The 23,113-nt window shown below is 42.8% G+C and overlaps 1 protein-coding gene across 1 annotated transcript in view; it reads left to right on the top strand.

The window, feature by feature from the left end:
• The window catches only part of fbxo41 (F-box protein 41), a 217,116-nt gene that overhangs the window by 174,437 nt on the left and 19,566 nt on the right, over positions 1-23,113 (top strand). Inside the window, exons 9-11 of the mRNA XM_043675727.1 lie at positions 33-128; positions 2,404-2,522; positions 13,341-13,499. Coding sequence (XP_043531662.1) covers positions 33-128; positions 2,404-2,522; positions 13,341-13,499 — 374 coding nt within the window. The remainder of the gene's footprint in view (positions 1-32; positions 129-2,403; positions 2,523-13,340; positions 13,500-23,113) is intronic.

Here is a 23,113-nt window from a genome sequence, read left to right as displayed (position 1 = left end):
ATGAAAATGGTAAATTTATCTTTTATTTTCAGGAGTTCAACAGATCCAGTTGGCCATGAAGTGATCTGGGCTTTGGGAGCTGGGTGTAGAGACATCATCTCTCTGCAAGTTGCGCCATTACATCCATGGTAAGAGCAGTAATTTTCATTCATTGACTATTCATTGATCCAAATTAATGAATCCAGGCATGGTGAATTTCATTCTCATGAAGAATGATCACATATCAGGATACAAAATAGGCTCAAACATAGACTATTTGGCCCCTTCTACCTGTTACCTCCATTCAAAAAGAAAATCATTGGTCTGATCTGTTTACTTCATAAAATTCATAGAATCCCTACAGCATGGAAACAGGCCATATTGGCCCAACAAGTCTACCCTCCAAAGAGTAACCCCTCCGCCAGACCCATTTCCCTACCCTATTACTCTACATTTCCAACTAGGAGAAAGTGAGAACTACAGATGCTGGAGATCAGAGTGAAAAAATGTGGCGCTGGACAAGCACAACCGGTCAGGCAGCATCTAAGGAGCAGGAGAGTTCACATTTTGAGCATGCTTCTCCTGATGAAGAACCTATGCTCGAAACGTCAACTCTCCTACTCCTTAGATGCTGCCTGACCAGCTGTGCTTTTCCAGCGCCACACTTTTTGAGTGCTCTACATTTCCCCTGACTAATGCATCTAACCTACACATTCCTGAACACTACGGGCAATTTAGCATAGCCAATTCTTTGTACTGTGGGAGGAAACCAGAGCATCTGAGGAAACTCACACAGACATGGGGAGAATGTGCAAACTCCAGGGTGAGAGGGGAAAGATATAAAAGGGACCTAAGACGTAACGTTTTCACGCAAAGGGAGGTGCGTGTCTGGAATGAGCTGCCAGAGAAAGTGGTGGAGGCTGGTACAATTACAACATTTAAATGGCATCTGGATGGGTATATGAATAGGAAGGATTTAGAGGAATATGGGCCAAGTGCTGGCAAATGGGACTAGAATAGGTTGGGATTTCTGGTCAGCATGGATGAGTTGGACCAAAGGGTCTGTACATCTCTATGACTCTATGGTCGGTGTATTGGGTATATATGTTTATTGATGTAGTCTGTGAGTGAGACAAGCTTCCAGGAATTCTCTTGCTTTCCTCTGTTTGGCTTGACCTATTATTGTTGTGTTGTCCCAGTCAAATTTGTGGTCCTTGTTGTCTATGTGTATAGTTACGAAGGATAGCTGGTCGTGGCATTTAGTGGCTAGTTGATGTTCATGAATGCGGATAACTAGTTGTCTACCTGTTGTCTTATGTAGTGTTACATGCAGTCTCTGCATGGAATCTTGTACACTATGTTTGTCCTGCATATGATGAGTAGTCGGTCTTTTGTTCTCGTGAGTTGTTGTCTGAGATCGGAGACAACAACTCCGACCAAGTGGTCGGAGGAGTCTGCTTGTCAGTTCCAAGACGATTTTGAAAAAGGTAGAGTAGTTAGTGTGTTGGGTCATGGTATGTCCTCCTCGCATTATTTGTCTGCCAGGCATCTGCAGATAAAGTTGTAGGGATATCCATTCTTGGCAAAGACTTTGTAGAGCCAACCAGAAGCAGCAGGAACAAAACCAAAGAAGTTTCAACCGACACAATACAGCAGTGCTTCACGGGAGGCTCCACAGCACTGAGAATGACACCTAGAAAGGGGACGAAATGTCTGCAAATCAACTTCCCAGCTCGGCAAACATATCCACAACAACTGCAACCAGCAGCCGAGCTACAAATCTTGACACAAACCTTGAGTAGTGTTCTTATGTATATTTAAGGCTGAGATAGATAGATTCTTGATCAGTAGGTGAATCAAGAGTTATGAAGAAAAGCCTGAAAGGTGGATTTAAGGAATGTCGATAAAGATTGGCTGGATGACCCAGTCCTATTTCTTATGATTTTTGTTACCTTAAATGATACCCATTGGCTCTCCCTTATTAACTTTACTAGTTATGTTCTTGAAAAATTCCTTCTCAAATCAATGCTGACTCTGTCCATCCTGTTACAGTTTTAAAATAGTGGGGTTAAATTAGCTACCTTCCAATCTGTAAGAAATTTCTTGTGCCTTCTTAATTGCTTACTGCCCCTGCACAGTAACTTTTTTGTGACTCATGTACTAGGTCACTCAGACACTTCTGTGCAATCTCCATTCAAATATTTGCTGCTTTTCTATCCTTCCTTCAAAATAGACAAGTTCACATATCTACTTCACCTGCCAGAATTTTTCCCACTCATTCAACTGGTCTCAAGTTCCTTTACCAACTCCTTACATCTTCCACAACTTAATGGCTTACCAATTTTTGCATGTTTTTTTTGACAATTTCAGGATAAGAAGCTCTGTATAAGTTTTTAAAAAATCTCTCGATCTCTTTCCCTCTAGCCATCAGCCAACTCGATTTAACAATCGCAGTCTTCAGATGATCGGGCGTTGTTGGCCACACTTACGAGCACTGGGAGTTGGTGGTGCAGGTTGTGGACTACAGGGGCTAGCCTCTTTGGGTAAATTTCAAGGTGTCATTCCAGATTCACATGTGATTTATTTGAATTCATATTACGAGCAATTTATATAACTAACCTTTAAATTCGCAGAAAATACACTGCAGCTTGTCCTTACATTTTAATCCTTTACAACCTCGCTATTATCCTGATAAGTCCGCACTGCACCAATTCTTCACCAACCAACCCACACCTTTTCACGGTTGGTAAATTTTTCCTGATGTGTAACACCCAGAATTGAAGGAAGTACTTTAAATGAGATCTAACTCAATGTTTACAAGAAAAAAAGACTGCATTGCAGGCAAATGAGTACTTTTTGAATGTCAAAAGTATAACTTTGGAAATGTGCCAACAATGATAACAGCTACATCCACAATGCAGCAATAAATTAGTATTGTGTATTTGGTATTTGAGAGATAAATATTGATCTAGATTCTGACAATAATCAACCCCACTCATCTTAGTCTGGTGCCACATGATCTTGTTACAACAGACAACTGAACCAACTGACATGAAGATTGGTGGAGTAGCAGAAAGCATAAGGGACTGTCAGAGAATACAGGAGGATATAGATAGACTGGAGAGTTGGGCGGAAAAGTGGCAGATGGATTTCAATCCAGACAAATGTGAGTGCTGTATTTAGGCAAGAATAATTCTACAGCAAATCATACAAAGAATGGAAGAGCCTTGGAAAATGTTGATGGTCTGAGAGATCTGGGAGTGCAGATCCATTGAACCCTGAAGGTTGCTGCACAGGTGGATAGAATGGTCAAGAAGGCATATAGTATGCTTGCCTTCATTGGATGGGGTATTGAGTATAAGAGCTGGTAGGTCATGTTAAAATTGTACAGGATGTTGGTTCGGCCGCATTTGGAATACTGTGTACAGTTCTGGTCGCCACATTACCAAAAGGATGTGGACACTTTGGAGAGGGTGCAGAGAAGGTTTACGAGGATGTTGCCTGGTATGGAAGGTGCTAGCTATGAAGAGAGGTTGAGTAGGTGAGGTTTATTTTCATTAGAAAAAAGGAGATTGAGGTTTACAAAATCATGAAGGGTATAGACAGGGTAGATAAAGACAAGCTTTTTCCCCAGGGTGAAGGATTCCATAACGAGAGGTCATGCTTTCAAGGTGAGAAGTGGAAAGTTTAAGGGGGATACACGCGGCAAATACTTCACACAGAGGGTGGTGGGCATCTGGAACGTGTTGCCAGCAGAGGTGGTAGAGGCAGGCACGGTAAATTCATTTAAGATGTGTCTGGACAGATGCATGAGTAGGTGGGGAGCAGAGGGATACAGATGCATAGGAATTGACCGACAGGTTTAGACAGTACATTTGGATTGGCTCAGGCTTGGAGGGCTGAAGGGCCTGTTCCTGTGCTGTAAATTTTCTTGTCCTTTGTTCAAATTAGCCCTTCTATCTTTTATTCGCATACAGTAAAATTAAAACATTCAGAGACCCTCAAAATTGACACTCTTGGATGGAAGTCATCAGAACCTGCCCCTCACAAAGCCATTCTGACTATCTCTGATCAAACTATGGTGCTCCAAATAATCGTAAATCCTGTCTCTTGGAATCCTCGAGGAGAAAGTGAGGACTGCAGATGCTGGAGATCAGAGCTGAAAATGTGTTGCTGGAAAAGCGTAGCAGGTCAGGCAGCATCCAAGGAACAGGAGAATTGACGTTTCGGGCATGAGCCCTTCTTCAGGAATGCATGAAGAAGGGCTCATGCCCAAAACGTCGATTCTCCTGCTCCTTGGATGCTGCCTGACTTGCTGCGCTTTTCCAGCATCACATTTTCGTCTCGGAATCCTCTCCAATACTTTGCCCACTGATGTAAGACTGACTGGTCTGTAATTCCCAGGATTATCTCTATTCCCTTTCTTGAACAAGGGAATAACATTCTCCCCGTAGCCCTTAATTCCTTGTGACATTTGCTACCCTCCAATCATCTGGCACTATTCCAGTCAACAGTAAGGACGCAAAGATCCCCAAAGGTGCAGCAATCTTTTTCCTCGCTTCCTGGAGTGACTGAGGGGATATCCCATCTAGCCAAGCGCATTTATCCATCCTTACGTTTTTCAACATTTTCAGCACATCCCCCTTGTTAACATCAACCTGTGAGCATATCAGTCTGTTTCATGCCATCCTCAGAAACATCAAGGTCCCTCTCAGTAGTGAATACTGAAGCAAAGTATTCATTAGGCCCTCCCCGACCTCCTCCAACTCCAGGCACAAGTTCCCTCCACTATCCCTGATTGGCCCTACCCTCATTCTGGCCATCCTGTTGTTCCTCACATAAGTGTAGAATGCCTTAGCGTTTTCCTTAATCCTACCTGCTAAAGCTTTTTCATATCCCCTTAACATAGAAACATAGAAAAATACAGCGCAGTACAGGCCCTTTGGCCCTCGATGTTGCGCCAATCTAAGCCCACCGAACCTACACTAGCCCCTCCACTATCCCTGATTGGCCCTACCCTCATTCTGGCCATCCTGTTGTTCCTCACATAAGTGTAGAATGCCTTAGCGTTTTCCTTAATCCTACCTGCTAAAGCTTCTTCATATCCCCTTAACATAGAAACATAGAAAAATACGGCGCAGTACAGGCCCTTTGGCCCTCGATGTTGCGCCGATCCAAGCCCACCGAACCTACACTAGCCCACTATCCTCCATATGCCTATCCAATGCCCGTTTAAATGCCCATAAAGAGGGAGAGTCCACCACTGCTACTGGCAGGGCATTCCATGAACTCACGACTCGCTGAGTAAAGAATCTACCCCTAACATCAGTCCTATTTCTACCACCCCTTAATTTAAAGCTATGCCCCCTCGTAATAGCTGACTCCATACGTGGAAAAAGGTTCTCATGGTCAACCCTATCTAAACCCCTGATCATCTTGTACACCTCTATCAAGTCACCCCTAAACCTTCCTTTCTCCAATGAAAACAACCCGAAGTGCGTCAGCCTTTCCTTATACGATCTTCCTACCATACCAGGCAACATCCTGGTAAACCTCCTCTGCACCCATTCCAGTATAATTGGTTAGACCACATCACATCTGAAGAACTGGGCTTTGATTTAGTTCTTCCACATTGGTGAGTAATATTGGCCTTGGAGAGAATTCCATGGAGAACTGCACAAATAATTTCTAACATAAATTACCCTTAGATAAGCTTGACAATTTTGGGTTATTTTACTTTACATCAGTACAGACTTGGTAATGACCTGATAAGGCTTATAAAACAATGGAAGGATTAGATATTTCTCTATCTTTATTCTTCAATGAAATTATGTAGCTGTAGGGCAACTACTCCAGATATATATTGTAACATCTTTGAACAGGCTGATTAGAAATAATATCTCGCTGTAGGGGAATGAAATGTGGCTTATCATAATGCTTCAGTCAGGATGGGTAGGTTTGGTTGACCATCAAAGCGTTCCCTGTTATGTCTATGTTTGTTCAGCAGGTACATTATTGACCTTTATAGATACTGACATGCCTTTGAATTATTTGTGTGATGCAGTGTAGTAGTGCATGCTATCAAACATGTGATTTGAGTATGGTTTAGCATTGTATGATGTTCAAAATATATATTAATACATTCTATTAGGTTCTGCTCTGTCACAGTCCTGTAGCTAAATAAAATTGCGCCTCCGTAAGATACATGTGTTCTTTCACTACCTGAAAATATGTAGATCTTGATGTTCTCATTACTTAGCAATGTGCTTGGACATTATGAGTGTGTGAAATTATTTTTTTAATTACATTCAGAATCTGCTAAGATGATATGAAGAAACTCAGGCAGCTATTCCCTTTGCAGCTTTTGAGCAGAATAGATATCAGTGAAAATGCTGAGAAAAATTGCAACTGTGAATGAGTATGCCTTTATTGATGTAAAAGGAATGCCAATATCGTGAGGGCAAAATGCATTTTATCTTGTTCTAAATAAAATGCAATATTGTCTTTCAGATAGAACTTTCGTCCTTTCTTTGTTTCAGTTCATGGTGCTTCACATTGTGAATCTTTGTTGAATTGTCAATATGATAAAGCTAAAGAAGGTTTTGCATGCTATTAGCATTTAAACTTAATGATTTATACTGCACGCAGATTAAAAGAACATGTAATGCAGAAAACAACTGCTTTAATTTGGTCATGTCTATTCTTTAATAATTGGAATGTCATTGTGAATTACTCTATTTATGGCTGTGTTTAATTCAGTGTGAACTGTGATAATCACACTAAAAGCAAGATTGCCAGAGATAAAAATCATCCATAAACAGTAATTAGGCAGTAACATTACTGTGGACAGAATAATTCTTGTTTTCTAAGTTACTGGCCCATGTAAGTGTGCTCATCTGATAAGGTTACATTATTAGCCCTGAAGACTAGATTGAAGGACTGGTGCATTTTTTCTGGTTTATTTTAAATTCATTCTCGTTTCACCTTGTTACCATGATACAGGTCCTGCTGGGAGCTGAGTCGACATAACATTATAGGGCTTGCTATGAATAAGACAGCTGAAAATTCAAACGCTCCAAAATCAACAAAAAACCTGCTCCTTAAGATTTTATAATTCAATGGAATACAGCACATAAACAGGCCCTTCAGCCCAACAAGCCTGCGCCAATTCCTAATCTTTATTCAGATCCATTATTTATTGCCCAAATGCGGTTTCTATCCTTCTGTTCACCTCCTGTTCATTTGTCTATCAAGATGCGCCTTAAACATTGCTAACTTGCCTGCTTCCAGCACCTCCACTGGCAGTGTGCTCTAGGCACACACCACCCTCTGTGTGAAATATTTCCCCCATACGTCTCCCCTATACTTTTCCCCCTCTCACCTTCAACCTTTGTAGTTGACCTTTTCACCCTGGAAAAAGGCTTTGACTTCACCTGACCTATGCCTTTTATATGTTTGTAGACCTCTATCACGTTGCTCCTCGGCCTCCATTTTTCTGGTGAAAACAATCGAGAGTTTATCCAACCTCTCCTCATAACTAAAGCCCTACAGACCAGGCAACATCCCGGTAAATCTTCTTTGCATCTTCTCCGAAGCATCCATGTCCTTCTAGTAATGGCGACCAGAACAACATGCAATATTCCAAATGTGGCTTAATTAAAGTTTTATACAGTTGAAACATAAGTTGCCAGCATTTATATTCGATGCCCTGGCCGATGAAGGCAAGCGTGCTGTCTGCCTTCTTGATCACCTTATCCATCTGTGTTTCCCCTTTCAGGGATCTTTGGACCTGCATATCCAGACCCTTCTGTATGTCAATGCTGCTCAGGGTTCTGCTATTTATTGTATAATTCGCACCTGAATTTGATCTTCCAAAATGCATTACCTTGCAAATTTTCCAGATTAAACTCCATCTACCACTTCTCTGCCCAACTCTCCAGTCTATCTATATCTTCCTGTATTCTCTGACAGTCCCCTATGCTTTCTGCTACTCCACCAATCTTCGTGTCATCTGCAAACTTGCTGATCATGCCAACAGTGTCCTCTTCCAGATCATTTATGTATATTACAAACAACAGTGGCCCCAGCACTCATCCCTGTGGAACACCACTGGTCACCTTTCTCCATTTCGAGAAACTCCCTTTAACTACTACTCTCTCCACCAATCTTCGTGTCATCTGCAAACTTGCTGATCATGCCAACAGTGTCCTCTTCCAGATCATTTATGTATATTACAAACAACAGTGGCCCCAGCACTCATCCCTGTGGAACACCACTGGTCACCTTTCTCCATTTCGAGAAACTCCCTTTAACTACTACTCTCAGTCTCTTGTTGCTCCACCAGTTCATTATCCACTTAGCTAGAACGCCATGCACACCATTTGACTTCTCTTTCTCCATTAGTCTACTATGGGTAACCTTATCAAATACTTTACTAAAGTCCATGTATATGACATCTATAGCCCTTCCTTCATCTATCAACTTGGTTACTTCCTCAAAGAACTCAATTAAGTTGGTAAGGCACAAACTCTCCCGGACAAAACCATGTTGCCTATCACCGATAAGCCCATTTTTTTTCCCAAATATAAATAGATTTTATCCCTGAGTACCCTCTCCAGCAACTTTCCCATCACCAACGTCAAGCTCACTGGTCTGTAGTTACCTGGAATATCCCTACTACCCTTCTTGTACAGGGGGACAACATGAGCAACCCTCCAGTCCTCTGGCACCTCACCTGTATTTAAGGATGCTACAAAGATATCTGTCAGGGCCCTAGCTATTTCCTCTCTCATCTCCCTCAGCAATCTGGGATAGATCCCATCCGGTCCTGGGGATTTGTCCACCGTAATAACCTCTAGCCTACCCAACACATCTTCCCTACTTATGTCTACGTAATCCAGAGTAAATCAAACTTCTATCTCTAATCTCAACATTCATCATGTCCCTCTCCTCAGTGAACACTGATGCAAAGTAATCACTGAGAATCTCACCCATTTTCTCAGGTTCGACACACAACCTTCCTTTCTTATCCTTTGGTGGACCAATCCTTTCTCTCGTTACCCACTTGCTCCTTACATAAGAATATAAAGCTTTGGGATTCTCCTTAATTCTACTCGCTAAAGCTATTTCATGACCCCTTTTAGCCTGCTTGATTCCTCATTTAAAACTGGTCCTACTTTCCCAATATTCGTCCAGGGCCTGTTCTGTTCTTAGCTGCCTGGACCTTATGTATGCTTCCCTTTTCCTCTTGGCTAGTCGTACGATTTTTCCTGACATCCATGGTTCATGAATCTTGCCCTTCCTATCCTTTGCTTTCAATGGGATATGCCTATCCTGTACTATCTTTGACATATCTTTGAAAGCCTTCCACATATCAAATATGGACTTCCCTTCAAATAGCTGTGTCCAATCCACATTTCCCAGCTCCTGCTTAATTTTGACATAATTGGTCTTGGCCCAGTTTAGTACTCTTCCCTTAGGACCACTCTCATCTTTGTCTATGAGTACTCTAAAACTTAGAATTGTGGTCACTGTTCCTAAAGAAATCCCCCATCACAACTTTACCACCTGGCCTGGCTCATTCCCCAATACCAGGTCCAATATGCCCCTTCCCTCATGGGGGGGAAGGGGCCATATTGTTCTAGAATACTCTCCTGGACGCTTCTTACAAATTCTGCCCCATCCAGACCTCTGACACTAAGGATATCCCAGTCAATATTGGGAAAATTAAAACCTCCCATCACCACTGCCCTATTGCCTCTACATCTTTCCATAATCTGTTTCCCTATTTGTTCTCCTACCTCACGCTCACTGTTGGGAGGGGCCTGTAATACAGCCCCAACAATGTAACTGCACCGTTCTTATTTCTCAGCTCCGCCCATAGCGCCTCACTGCTCAAGCCTTCCACAGTGTCCTCCTTTTGCACAACCGTGATATCATCCCTGACCAGCAATGCAACTCCTCTCCCTCTTTTACTTCCCTCCCTGTCCTGTCTGAAACGTCTATATCCTGGAACATTTAGTTGCCAATCATGCCCTTCCTTCAACCAAGTCTCTGTGATTGCAATAATGTCAGGCACCAATCCAAGCCCTACAGTCATCTGCCTTACTGACTATACTCTTTGCATTTAAGTATATGCACTTCAGTTCTTTTGCGTTCATCTGCTCTCTGCCCACTCTTCCCTTTATTAATATTAAGGTCACGATTCTTACAGTCTCTAGTTTCCACCTCGCTGTCTACTTGTCTTCTCTTCTGGTTTCCAGTCCCCTGTCACATTAGTTTAAAACTTCCTCAACAGCAGTAGCAAAACCTCCCCCAAGGGCATTGTTTCCAGTCTGGTTCAGGTGTAGACTGTCCAATTTGTAATAGTCCCTCCTTCCCCAGAACCAGCCCCAATGTCCAACAAACCTGAACCCCTCTCTTCTACACCATCCCTCAAGCCACATGTTCATCGTGCCTATTCTTTTATTTCTACCCTGGCTAGCACATAGCACAGGTGTAATCCCGAGATCACTGCCTTTGGGGTCCTCCTTTTTAACTTCCCTCCTAGCTCCCTGAATTCTGCTTTCAGAACCTCACACTTGTTTTTTTTAAACTTACATCATTGGTGCCTAAATGCACCAAGACAACTGGCTGTTCACCCTCCCCTTTCAGAATGCTCTGTAGCAGATCGGTGACATCCCTGACCCGAGAACCTGGGAGGCAACATACCATCCAGGAGTCCCATTTTCAGCCACAGAACCGCCTATCTACTCCCCTTACAATAGAATCCCCTATGACTATGGCCCTACGAGTCTTTTTCCCGCCCTTCTGAACAGCAGTGCCCGCCACTGTGCCATGATCTTGAGAGTATCTGTTCTCAATGTTAAAAATCATACAACACCAGGTTATAGTCCAACAGGTTTAATTGAAAGCACACTAGCTTCATCAGGTGGTATGAAGGAGCGACACTCCGAAAGCTAGTGTGCTTCCAATTAAACCTGTTGGACTATAGCCTGGTGTTGTATGATTTTTAACTTTGTACACCCCAGTCCAACACCGGCATCTCTAAATCATGACTGTTCTCAATTGACTTGCCCCAGTTCCTGCCTAATTGCATTATAATTCGCCCTCCCTCAATTAAATACTTGCCTCTACCGTCTGCTCCTAACCCTAACTCTAGTAAAGGTCACCACAGTCTTACGTCTGTGGTGGACAAAGTATTGGAAAGGATGCGAAGAGACAGGTTTTATGGATTACTTGGAAAACCATAGTTTGATTAGAGATAGTTAGCATGGCCTTGTGAGGGGCAGGTCATGCCTCACAAACTTTCTTGACTTCTGTGAGGATGTGACAAAAGACATCGTTGACGGAAGAGCAGTGTATGTGGATTTTAGCAAGGTGTTTGATGAGGTTCCCCATGGTAGGCTCATTCAGAAAGTAAGGAGGCATGGGATACAGAGAAATATAACTGTCTGGATACAGAATTGGCTGGCTTATAGAAGACAGAGGATGGTGGTAGAAGGTGCTTTTCAGCCTGGAGCGTGGTGACCAATGGCATCTTCTTCCTGACCTCTCCGTCCCTACCCCCACTCCGGCCTATCACCCTCCTTCCTTTCTCCTAACCAGTGGTGTTCCACAGGGTTCGGTTCTGGGACCTCTGCTCTTTGTGATTTTTATAAATGACTCGAATGAGGAAGTGAAGGGTGGATTAGTAGCTTTGCCTATGACATGAAGATTGGTGGAGTTGTGGATAGTGTGGAGGGTTGTTGTAGGTTGCACCTGGACATTGACAGGGTGCAGAACAGGGCTGAGAAGTGACAGATGGAGTTTAACCTGGAAAAGTGTGAAGTGATTCACTTTGGAAGGTTGGATTTGAATGCAGAATACAGGGTTAAAGCCAATATTCTTGGCAATGTGGGGAACAGAGGGATTTTGGGGTCCATTTCATTAGGCGGGGCATTGAGTTTAAGAGCCGTGAGGTTATGCTGCAGCTCTAGAGAGCTCTGGTTAGACCACACTTGGAATATTGTTTTCAGTTCTAGTCACTTTATTACTGGAAAGATGTGGAAGCTTTACAGAGGGTGCAGTGGAGATTTACCAGGGTGCTGCCTGGACTGGCATAACATTTGAAGGTTGAGGGAGCTAGGGCTTTTCTCATTGGAGTGAAGAGGTGACTTGATAGAGATGTTCAAGATGATGAGGCATAGATAGAGTTGATAGTCAGAGACTTTTCCACCTGGCAGAAATGTCTATCACGAGGGAGCATAATTTTAAGGTGATTGAAGGAAGTTTTGGGGGAGATGTCAGATGTATGTACTTTACACAGAGAGTGATGGATGCGTGGAATGCACTGCAAACAGTGGTAGTAAAATCAGATACATTAGGGACATTAAAGCGACTCTTGCATAGGCACATGGAAGATAGTACAATGAAGGGTATGTAGGTTAGTCTGATCTTAGAGTAGGATAAAAGGTCGGCACAACATCGAGGGATGAGCATCCTACACTGTTCTATGTTCTATTTCTCCTTTTATACTTCCATTTATTTCCTCATTACACATGTTTTACATGGGTTAATTTTATTTCGCCCCATTCCCGATCCAATATTAATTTCCTTGGGATTTCCAGCTGTCTTCATTTTGAATTGTAAATAGCAAAGTCAGTATTCGATGTCTGAAATGAAAACAAAGATTTCTGGGAAAACTCAGTAGTCCTGGCAGCATCTGTGGAGAGAAAGTAGAGTTAACGTTTTGGGACGATGAATCCTTCTGTGTGTAACTAGGTGTTCCTCACTGCTTGAATCAACAGCTGTCTAAACAGCACTTACAAATGAGTTTCAGGTAAGCCGCTTTTTTAAAAGTGCCGCAATCTTTTTGTTTTTAAACAAGTCCTCTTCCTGTTTCAGTCCATAATCAAAAATACAAAAAAATAAAATGTCACAGTCTTTCCAGAATCCTGGAACTTGCTCCCTAATAAAATTGTTCATGTACCTAAATAGATAGACTGCATTAGCAGAGTTTACCAGATACTCTTCAAAGACATTTAGAGATGGCCAGTAAAAGCCATATCCCATGCATAATTTCTTTTTGAAGTCCAGGACCAAACCTGGAAGTAGTAACTACATTTCACTTACCTCATCAGCACATTTTGTCCAGGTGTCTGTATTGATAAAGTATGACATATCTCACATTGAAGTGTGTGTGTGCGCCACGTGGATTTCACTTTGGACATTTAAGCCACAAAATAAAAAAGCACTTCACACCAAAACCTTGCACCAATTGTGGTTTTAAGCTTTACAGTCAATGTTTTCTGGACTGTTTTGCATTAAAATTTTCTTGTAAGGTATTTATTGTTTATACACTGAATGAACTTATTCTTCAGCTCGGAACTGCATTCGATTACAAGTACTAGAACTTGATCATGTGACGGAAATAAACCCGGAAGTCGCAGCAGAAGTTTGTCGGGAGGGATTGAAGGGATTAGAAATGCTGGTCCTGACATCCACCCCTGTCACACCAAAAGCTCTACTACATTTTAACAGTAAGTACAAATTGTTCTTGCAAACATTGTACAGATTTTACACAAGGGAAAGTAGCAATGTTCATGTTTAAGAGATTGCCAATCAGTAATTTTAATATATACAAAGAACATTAACCTTTATAAAATCTCACTTAGAACTAAGAATTCTGTGGTAGATTATGAATGCAAACTTGCACAAAATATAAAAACGGAGGAAAAGTTTTTATAAATATATAAAATGGAAAAGGTTGGCTAAAGTAGACATAGGTCCCTTGCAGGATGATTCCTGATGAAGGGTTATGCCTGAAAACGTCCATTCTCCTGCTCTTTGGATGCTGCCTGACCGGCTATGCTTTTCCAGCACCACACTCTTAGACTCTGATCTCCAGCATCTGCAGTCCTCACCTTCCCCTTGCAAGATGAGAGAGGGGAATTAATATTGGGTAATGCTGAAATGGCCGAGGCCTTAAATAACTATTTTGTCAGTCTTCACAGTGGAAGATGTGTCTAACATGCCAAAGAATGATGTTAAGGATACAATGGGAGGTGAGACCGTCAGTTTAATTGTTATCACTAAAAGGGTAGTAGAACATAGGCCCTTCGGCCCTCGATGTTGCGCTGACCAGTGAAACTGATCTGAAGCCCATCTAACCTATTCTATTATCATTCACACATTTATCCAGTGGCCATTTAAATGCCCTTAAAGTTGGGGAGTCTACGACTGTTGCAGAGAGGGCATTCCAAACCCTTACTAGAAGGATCTAGACAGTTTGGGAGAGTGGTCCAGGAAATGGCTGATGGAATTCAATGTGAGCAAATGCGAGGTCTTGCACTTTGGAAAAAAGAACACAAGCTTGGACTACTTTCTAAACGGTGAGAAAATTAATAAAGCCAAAGTACAGAGGGATCTGGGAGTGCTAGTCGAGGATTCTCTAAAGGTAAACATGGAGGTTGAGTCCGTGATTAAGAAAGCGAATGCAATGTTGTCATTTATCTCAAGAGGGTTGGAATATAAAAGCAGCGATGTGCTACTGAGACTTTATAAAGCTCTGGTTACTCCATTTGGAGTACTGTGTCCAGTTATGGGCCCCACACCTCAGGAGGGACATACTGGCACTGGAGCGTGTCCAACGGAGATTCACATGGATGATCCCTGGAATGGTAGGTCTAGCATACGAGGAACAGCTGAGGATCCTGGGATTGTATTCATTGGAGTTTAGAAGGTTAAGGGGAGATCTAATAGAAACTTACAAGATAATACATGGCTTGGAAAAGGTAGACGCTAAGAAATTGTTTCCGTTAGGCGAGGAGACTAGGACCCGTGGGCACAGCCTTAGAATTAGAGGGGGTAAATTCAGAACAGAAATGCGGAGACATTTCTTCAGCCAGAGAGTGGTGGGCCTGTGGAATTCATTGCCGCGCAGTGCAGTGGAGGCCGGGACGCTAAATGGCTTCAAGGCAGAGATTGATAAATTCTTGATATCACAAGGAATTAAGGGCTACGGGGAGAATGCTGGTAAGTGAAGTTGAAATGCCCATCAGCCATGATTAAATGGCAGAGTGGACTCGATGGGCCCAATGGCCTTACTTCCATTCCTATGTCTTATGGTCTTACTACTGTGAGTAAAGAACCTACCTCTGACATCTGTCCTATATCTATCACCCCTCAGTTTAAAGCTACATCCCCTCGCGGTAGACATCACCATCTGAGGAAATAAAAAGCTCTTACTGTCCACCCTATGTAATCCTTAAACCATCTTGTATGCCTCTATTAAGTCACCTCTTAACCCTCTTCTCTAATAAAAACAACCTCAAGGACCTCAGCCTTTCCTCATAAGACCTTCCCTCCATACCAGGCAACATCTTGGTAAATCTCTTCTGCACCCTTTCCGATGCTCCCGTGTCCTTCCTATAAATGTTGTGATCAGAACTGTACACAATACTCCAAGTGCGGCCGCACCAGAGTTTTGTACAGCTGAAACATGACCTCATGACTCTGAAACTCAATTCCTCTACCAGTGAAAGATAAGGAACAGTGCGCCGTCTCAAGATCCCTGTTAACCTGGGTGGTAGGTTTGAGGGATTTACATACATATGGGGATAGGAAAATGGGACGACACATCAGTCGAAGCAAGATGCTCAGATACAGTATGGCTTTACCTCCATCTGTATCCTGGGCCCAGGAGAGAGAGAGAAAGAGAGAGAGAGAGAGATTTGACGTTCCCCATTGGCTGGCTGTTTGTTGTTGGTTTAGTGAATGTTATACCAGTAAGGGTAGTATTGATGGTCTTGAAGGTTTCCTCTAATTTGTTTTGTTTACTGATGACAAAGGTGTCATCCACGTAGCGGACCCAAAGTTTGGGTTGGATGGTTGGCAGAGCAGTTTGTTCAAGTCTCTGCATTACTGCCTCAGCTAAGAACCTTGATATCGGAGATCCCATGGGTGTTCTGTTGGTTTGTCTGTAGGTTTTGTTGTTGAAGGTGAAGTGTGTGGTAAGGCATTGGTCCACTAGCTTGATGATACTATCCTTGTTGAAGAAGTTAGTGGTGTTTGGTGTATGTGTCTTTGGGTGTACATGGATGATACCCTTGTCATTACTAAACGAAACAAATTGGAGGAAACCTTCAAGACCATCGCCCGCTACAGGTAAGTAATTTTGAAAAAAACTCTTACCTTAGCTGTAGTCTCCCGGGTTCACCTCAACTCGGCCGCTGCTCCCACTCAAACGAAACAAATTGGAGGAAACCTTCAAGACCATCAGTAATACCCTGACTGGCATAAAATTCACGAAAGAGGAGGAAAACAACAACAAACTGCCATTCCTAGATGTCACAGTGGAGCGAACAGCCAATGGGGAACTTCAAACCAGCATCTACTGGAAAACAGCACATACCGACCAAATACTGAACTACAGAACCAATCATCCCAACACCCACAAACAAAGCTGCATCAGAACATTATTCCAATGAGCCAACACACACTGCAGCACAGAGTAACTATGCAGAGCAGAGAAAAATCACCGATATTGTGTATTCAAAAAGAACGGGTACCCAATGAACACAGTCCGCTGATTTCTCAGTGACAAACCCAAACAAGCAGACAAAACACGTCCAGAAACCCTAGCCACTCTCCCCTACATCAAAAACATCTTGGAAATTACTGCCAGAGTACTCAGACCCCTTGGCATCATGGTAGCCCACAAAATCACCAACACACTAAAACAGCAGCTAATGAACTTCAAAGACCCTATACAGACAACAAGCAAAACTAATGTCATTTACAAAATATCGTGCAAGGACAGGAACAAACACTACATTGGACAAACAGGCAGAAAACTAGTCACCAGGATACATGAACACCAACTCGCCATAAAAAGACATGACCCTCTCTCACTAGTATCCTCACATACAGTATCATCAAGCTAGTGGACCTATGCCTTTCCACACACTTCACCTTCAACAACAAGCCAAACAAAGACACACAAGAATTCCTAGAAGCATGGCATTCCAACCGGAACTCTCTCAACAAACACATCGAGTTAGACCCCATCTACCACCCCCTGAGAAAAGGAACCGGAAGTGACTTCACCACAGGAAATGGTATCACCAACCCAAAGAAAACCAAACATATAAATACAAAGCAGGAATTTTCAGCTTTGCTTCGCCTGAGGCCCACTGAGGATGTTACCTAGTAAGGTGACGAAACGTCTGGAAATGAACCTTGCAGCTCAGTGAGCAAACCTACATCCAAAACCTCAACCTGAGCTACAAATCTTCTCAAAACTCGCTCTGACAGTCAGTATTTAAGCAAGTTATTGACACACAGCATATAATGATTATAACAACAAAAATTACTCATCCGTTACAGTAAAATAGAGTTTGGAGAATCCTCCCATGTGGAAAACAATTCATCGGGAAAGTTCTTAAATCCACAGTCCTTAGTGACCACTCCATCTCCTCCAAGATGAATGGAAACGAGCCAGTTCTCAAAAATCTCCTTCAGTAAAGTCCTACCTGAAAACAAAATCCAGTCTGTCCTTGAATCGCCACTCCACGGAGAAATCTGAATTCTTGGGCAAGGGCAGTTAAATATTTAACAAAGCTGATGAGACTTCCGTCCTTTCAGTGATGCTTCAGATGGAGGATTTCAGTGCATCGCGAAGCATGCAGTGCAGTAGCTGCAGCAGCAGCATTGGTGAATGCAGCATTCTTTGCTGTTTCTGCTCCTGCTCTGTTGTTAAATGAAACAAAGCCAACTGGCTGTTGTGATATTAGCTTGATCAGTGAACCTTCATATCCGTTACATGATCGAAAGGCTAGGTAAAGCTCACGTGGTTTTTGACAAAAAGCATACTGACCTCCTCTTCACTGTTGTTAGCTTCTTCACTTTTCATGCCCATGACTCGGGAGCTAATTGAATCCATTGGATCAGGTTATGGAGGGGTGGGCGGTGGTCCAAAGGCATGCTTTACCTGTGAATGGAGAAACTCGAGAGACGATGTTAGCTGCTGAAAGTATCTTTGCATTTCCTCTCTCATTCCTTCTTTGCCAAGGTGATTATCAGTATGAAGACAGTCACACATTTAACTACACTAAACTGTATCTGCCTATTTCAACATTCTTTGAATTTTTAGATTAGATTACTTACAGTGTGGGAACAGGCCCTTCGGCCCAACAAGTCCACACCAACCTTCTGAAAAGCAACCAACCCAGACCTATTCCTCTACATTTACCCTATTCACCTAACACTACGGGCAATTTAGCATGGCCCATTCACCTAACCTGAACATTTTTGGACTGTGGGAGGAAACCAGAGCACCCGGAGGAAACCCACGCAGACACAGGGAAGAACGTGCAAACTCCACAAAGACAGTTGCCTGAGGTGGGAATTGAACCCAGGTCTCTGGCGCTGTGAAGCAGCAGTGCTAACCACTGTGCCACCCACTGTTACTCTGTTCACTATTTATGACAGTTTTATACAATACATAAACTTCTAAATTGTACTGCCTAAACAATTCAGTCAATTATAAATAACAATCAATGGTCCTAAAATTAAACCCTTGGATACCTCATTCAGGTTATTCAAAAGTTGTTTTCCTTTAACAAATTGGTACAAGGTTAATGTGAAAGCTGTCAGGAAAAATATTTCAAAAGTCAGGAACAGCAAGAAAACAAAATATTTGTGCTTTAGCAATTGAAGAGGCAGTTTCAATTCAGGTTTAAATCTCAAATATTCGTGGGAAACAAATGTTGAATATTTTAAAATATGTTCTCAAAATGAAACTTCCCAAATATAACTACCAAAGTTGCCACTAATTCCTCAAGTTCTAATATTCTTTAAAATCTTAACAAAACATCAAACTCAAAATGCACTCTTCTTTTGTGCTCTGCATTAAAAACATAGCAGAAACAACGGTACTTTAATACAATGCTCTCATCTGACGAGGCATGACCACTGACCCAACTGTTATTTTTAAAACAGGCATTGTAGAATTTGAAACAAAGCAGGGGCTCAAGGCACTCAATCAATTTATTTTAAGGTTACAAGTTTGATCATTTTGAAAAGGACATAATGTTGTACAATTTCAGTGTAAAAACAAAAGGATATTCTGAACCAGGATTTTAACAGAACAACAGATCTTTATACATCAAACACTCTCTCAGCATGGCACAATTTACATTGAAACTTTCTTTTTTCAACCCAAGTATTAGTACAACCTGAATTTTAGCATTTCTCTTTTCTTGTTTGCATCCTCTGAAATTGCACTTATGAGAAAAGAAAGCCCTCACAGTGGACCATATGGCACCGCAGTCCAAGCCACTCTCTTCCCCCAGAATGAAGACTCACCAGAGCCTCAAATGTTGCCACTAGGGGACTTTAACCCCTTTCTCACTTTACTCCTCATGGGGGCTCACACGCCAATTAAACACAGAGAGCTCAAATCTCAATTAAACACAGAGAGCTCGAATCCCAGTCCAGTATGGATTTATGAAGGGGAAATCATGCTTGACTAATCTTCTGGAATTTTTTGAGGATGTAACTCTGAAGGTGGACGAGGGAGATCCAGTAGATGTAGTGTACCTGGACTTTCAGAAAGCTTTTGATAAACTCGCAGAGAGGGGTTAGTGAGCAAAATTAGGGCGCATGGTATTGGGGGCAAAATACTAAGTTGGATTGAAAGTTGGTTGGCTGACAGGAAACAAACAGTAGTGATAAACGGCTCCATTTCAGAATGGCAGGCAGTGACCAGTGGGGTACCGCAGGGATCAGTACTGGGACCGCAGATTTTTACAATATATATTAATGATATAGAAGATAGTATAAGTAATAACATTAGCAAATTTGCTGATGATACAAAGCTGGGTGGCAGGGTGAAATGTGATGAGGATGTTAGGAGATTACAGGGTGACCTGGACAAGTTAGGTGAGTGCTCAGATGCATGGCAGATGCACTTTCACGTGGATAAATGGATCCTTAGCCACTTTGGTGGCAAGAACAGGAAGGCAGATTACCACCTAAGTGGAATCAAGTTAGGTAAAGGGGCAGTACAGAGAGATCTGGGAGTTCTTGTACACCACTCAATGAAGGTAAGCATGCAGGTACAGCAGGTAGTGAAGAAGGCTAATAGCATGCTGGCCTTCATAACAAGAGGGATTGAGTATAGAAGCAAAGAGGTCCTTCTGCAGCTGTACAGGGCCCTGGTGAGACCACACCTGGAGTACTGTGTGCAGTTCTCGTCTTCAAATTTGAGAAAAGACGTTCTGGCTATTGAGGGAGTGCAGCATAGGTTCACGAGGTCAATTCCTGGAACATCGTGGGCTGAAGGGCCTGTTCTGTGCTGTCCAGTCTTTGGATTCATTTAAGAAAGAGTTGGATAGAGCTCTCAAGGATAGTGGAATCAAGGGTTATGGAGATAAGGCAGGAACAGGATACTGATTAAGGATGATCAGCCATGATCATATTGAATGGTGGTGCAGGCTCGAAGGGCAGAATGGCCTACTCCAGCACCTATTGTCTATTGTCTAATACAGTACGAAGGACTCAAACCTCAATAAAACCCAGGGGACCTGAACCCTAATACAGCCCGAAGGACTCGATCCTCAATTAACTCACCCAGGGAACTAGAACCCCAATACAGCACAGAGGACGCAAACCTCAGTACAGCGCGGAGGACTTGAATCTCAACTTAACCCAGGGAACTAGAACCCCAAAACAGCACAGAGGACTTGAACCTCAATTTAACCCACCCAATGCAGCGCAGAGGATTTGAACCTCTTCGTCAGCGCGCTTATGAAACCGTGTCTCTCGACTGATCTAATTACCGTTCGAGGATTCTGTAGGATAAAGAGTGATCGAACAATGGAACCATTTCCGACACACAGGAATATCGAGAGGGACCAAAGTTTAAAATCTTATTTTGTGGGCCTGTCTGTCTTGAGACACTGATGCTCCAGGCAATCGCTGACACCATCCAGTTGTAACTATTCGTTTGGATCCTGCCGACTACACTAATATTGTTAGAACATAGAACAGTACAGCACAGAACAGGCCCATCAGCCCACCATGTTGTGCCGACCACTGATCCTCACGTACGCACCCTCAAATTTCTGTGACCATATGCATGTCCAGCAGTCTCTTAAATGTCCCCAATGACCTTGCTTTCACAACTGCTGCTGGCAACGCATTCCATGCTCTTTCAACTCTCTGTGTAAAGAACCCACCTCTGACATCCCCTCTACACTTTCCTCCAACCAGCTTAAAACTATGACCCCTCGTGTTAGTCATTTCTGCCCTGGGAAATAGTCTCTGGCTATGTCTCTCATTATCTTGTACACCTCAATTAGATCCCCTCTCCTGCTCCTTTTCTCCAATGAAAAAAGTCCGAGCTCAGTCAACCTCTCTTCATAAGATAAGCCCTCCAGTCCAGGCAGCATCCTGGTAAACCTCCTCTGAACCCTCTCCAAAGTATCCACATCTTTGTTGTCCCGTTCCCGCCTCATTCGAAGCAAAATGTTCAGCAACACAGTATAGTTTTACTACCTTCATCTTTATTCCGGGCCCTGGAGGGAGAGAGAATGATCGCCCATGTGCACAGGGATATGAGTTCTTGGTCTTCTCTCGGTTAGCAGTTTCTTAATTCATTATACAGTCATTTACAGGGAGGAGCATCCAGATAAGGTAACATATATATCGATTGGTGACCGTTACAATCGGTGAGTGTCAGTAGTAAAGATTAAGCCATCTGCTGTTACACAATGAATAACTGGCTTCACATGTTGAATACTTTTAACCTTGATAACTGACTTTACATATTGTATTCTTCTTCACCTTGTTAAATGGCTTTACATAATGAATGCTTTTCTATCTTGTTAACCCACTACCCTTACCTCCAGCACCTCATTGTTTACTGCAAGTTCTTATCTATCTGAGTCATGCTGAACCTTTGTTTCACAAAACTCAAAACTTAACTCTTTCTCTACTTGCTCACATAGATACCGAGATCACTCTGCTCATCCACACTACCAAAAATCTCAGCATTAGCCCAGTACTCTGTATTCCTGTTACGCCTTCCAAAGTGAATCACCTCACACTTTTCCTCATTAAACTCCATTTGCCACCTCTCAGCCCAACTCTGCAGCTTATCTATGTCCCTCTGTAAACTGCAACATCCTTCCGTGCTGTTAACAACTCCGCCGACCTTCGTGTCATCTGCAAATTTACTAACCCATCCTTCTATACCCTCATTCAGGTCATTTATAAAAATGACAAACAGCAGTGGCCCCAAAACAGATCCTTGCGGTACACCACTATTTAACTGAACTCCAGTGTTGAGCAAACTTGAGGGTCTCAAGGTAGATAAGTCCCCAGGTCCTGATGGAATGCATCCCAGGGAGATGAAAGAAATAGCACAAATTATAGTAGATGCGTTAGTGGTAATTTACCAAAATTCACTGGACTCCAGGCAAGTTCTGGAAGACAGCGAATATCATGCACTGTTTAAAAAGTATGTAGGCAAAAGGCAGGTAACTATAGACCAGTTAGTTTAACAACTGTAGTCGGGAAAATACTGGAGGCTATTAAAGAAGAAATAGTGAGACATCTGGATGGAAACGGTTCCTTCAGGCAGACACAGCATGAATTCAGGAGGGAAGGTTGTGTTTGACAAATTTACTGGAGTTCTTTGAGGACGTAACAAGCACAGTGAATGGAGGGGAATAGATGAATGTTGCATACTTGGATTTCTGGAAGGTGTTTGATAAGGTGCCACATAAACGACTCATTCATAAGATGAGAATGCATGGAGTTGCAGGGAATGTATGAGCATGGATAGAGGACTGGTTAGCCAATACAGGGGAACTTCGACTATCTAAACGAGATGGGCGGGCATTATTTCATTCGGATAATAGATTATTTGGTTAATTGATTCACTGCCTGTCCTCTGGGGCTGGGAGTTTTCTATTAAGTCTGCTCCCTGTTCAGGACACTAGCAGCAGCACAGTGTGAGCGAGCCCTCGTCCAACCCCACCCCTACCGCCCCTCAACCCCGTCCAACTGTGCCCCGCCCGCCCCCCAAATCCCATCCAACACCACCTCTCCGACCCCCAAACCCTGTCCAACAACTCCCCCCTGCCCG

The sequence above is a fragment of the Chiloscyllium plagiosum genome, chromosome 3 (genome assembly GCF_004010195.1).
Source record: "Chiloscyllium plagiosum isolate BGI_BamShark_2017 chromosome 3, ASM401019v2, whole genome shotgun sequence".
Taxonomy (NCBI): Eukaryota; Metazoa; Chordata; class Chondrichthyes; order Orectolobiformes; family Hemiscylliidae; genus Chiloscyllium; species Chiloscyllium plagiosum.
Note: the sequence above shows the minus strand (reverse complement) of the source record. Positions and strands in the feature narration are given on the sequence as shown.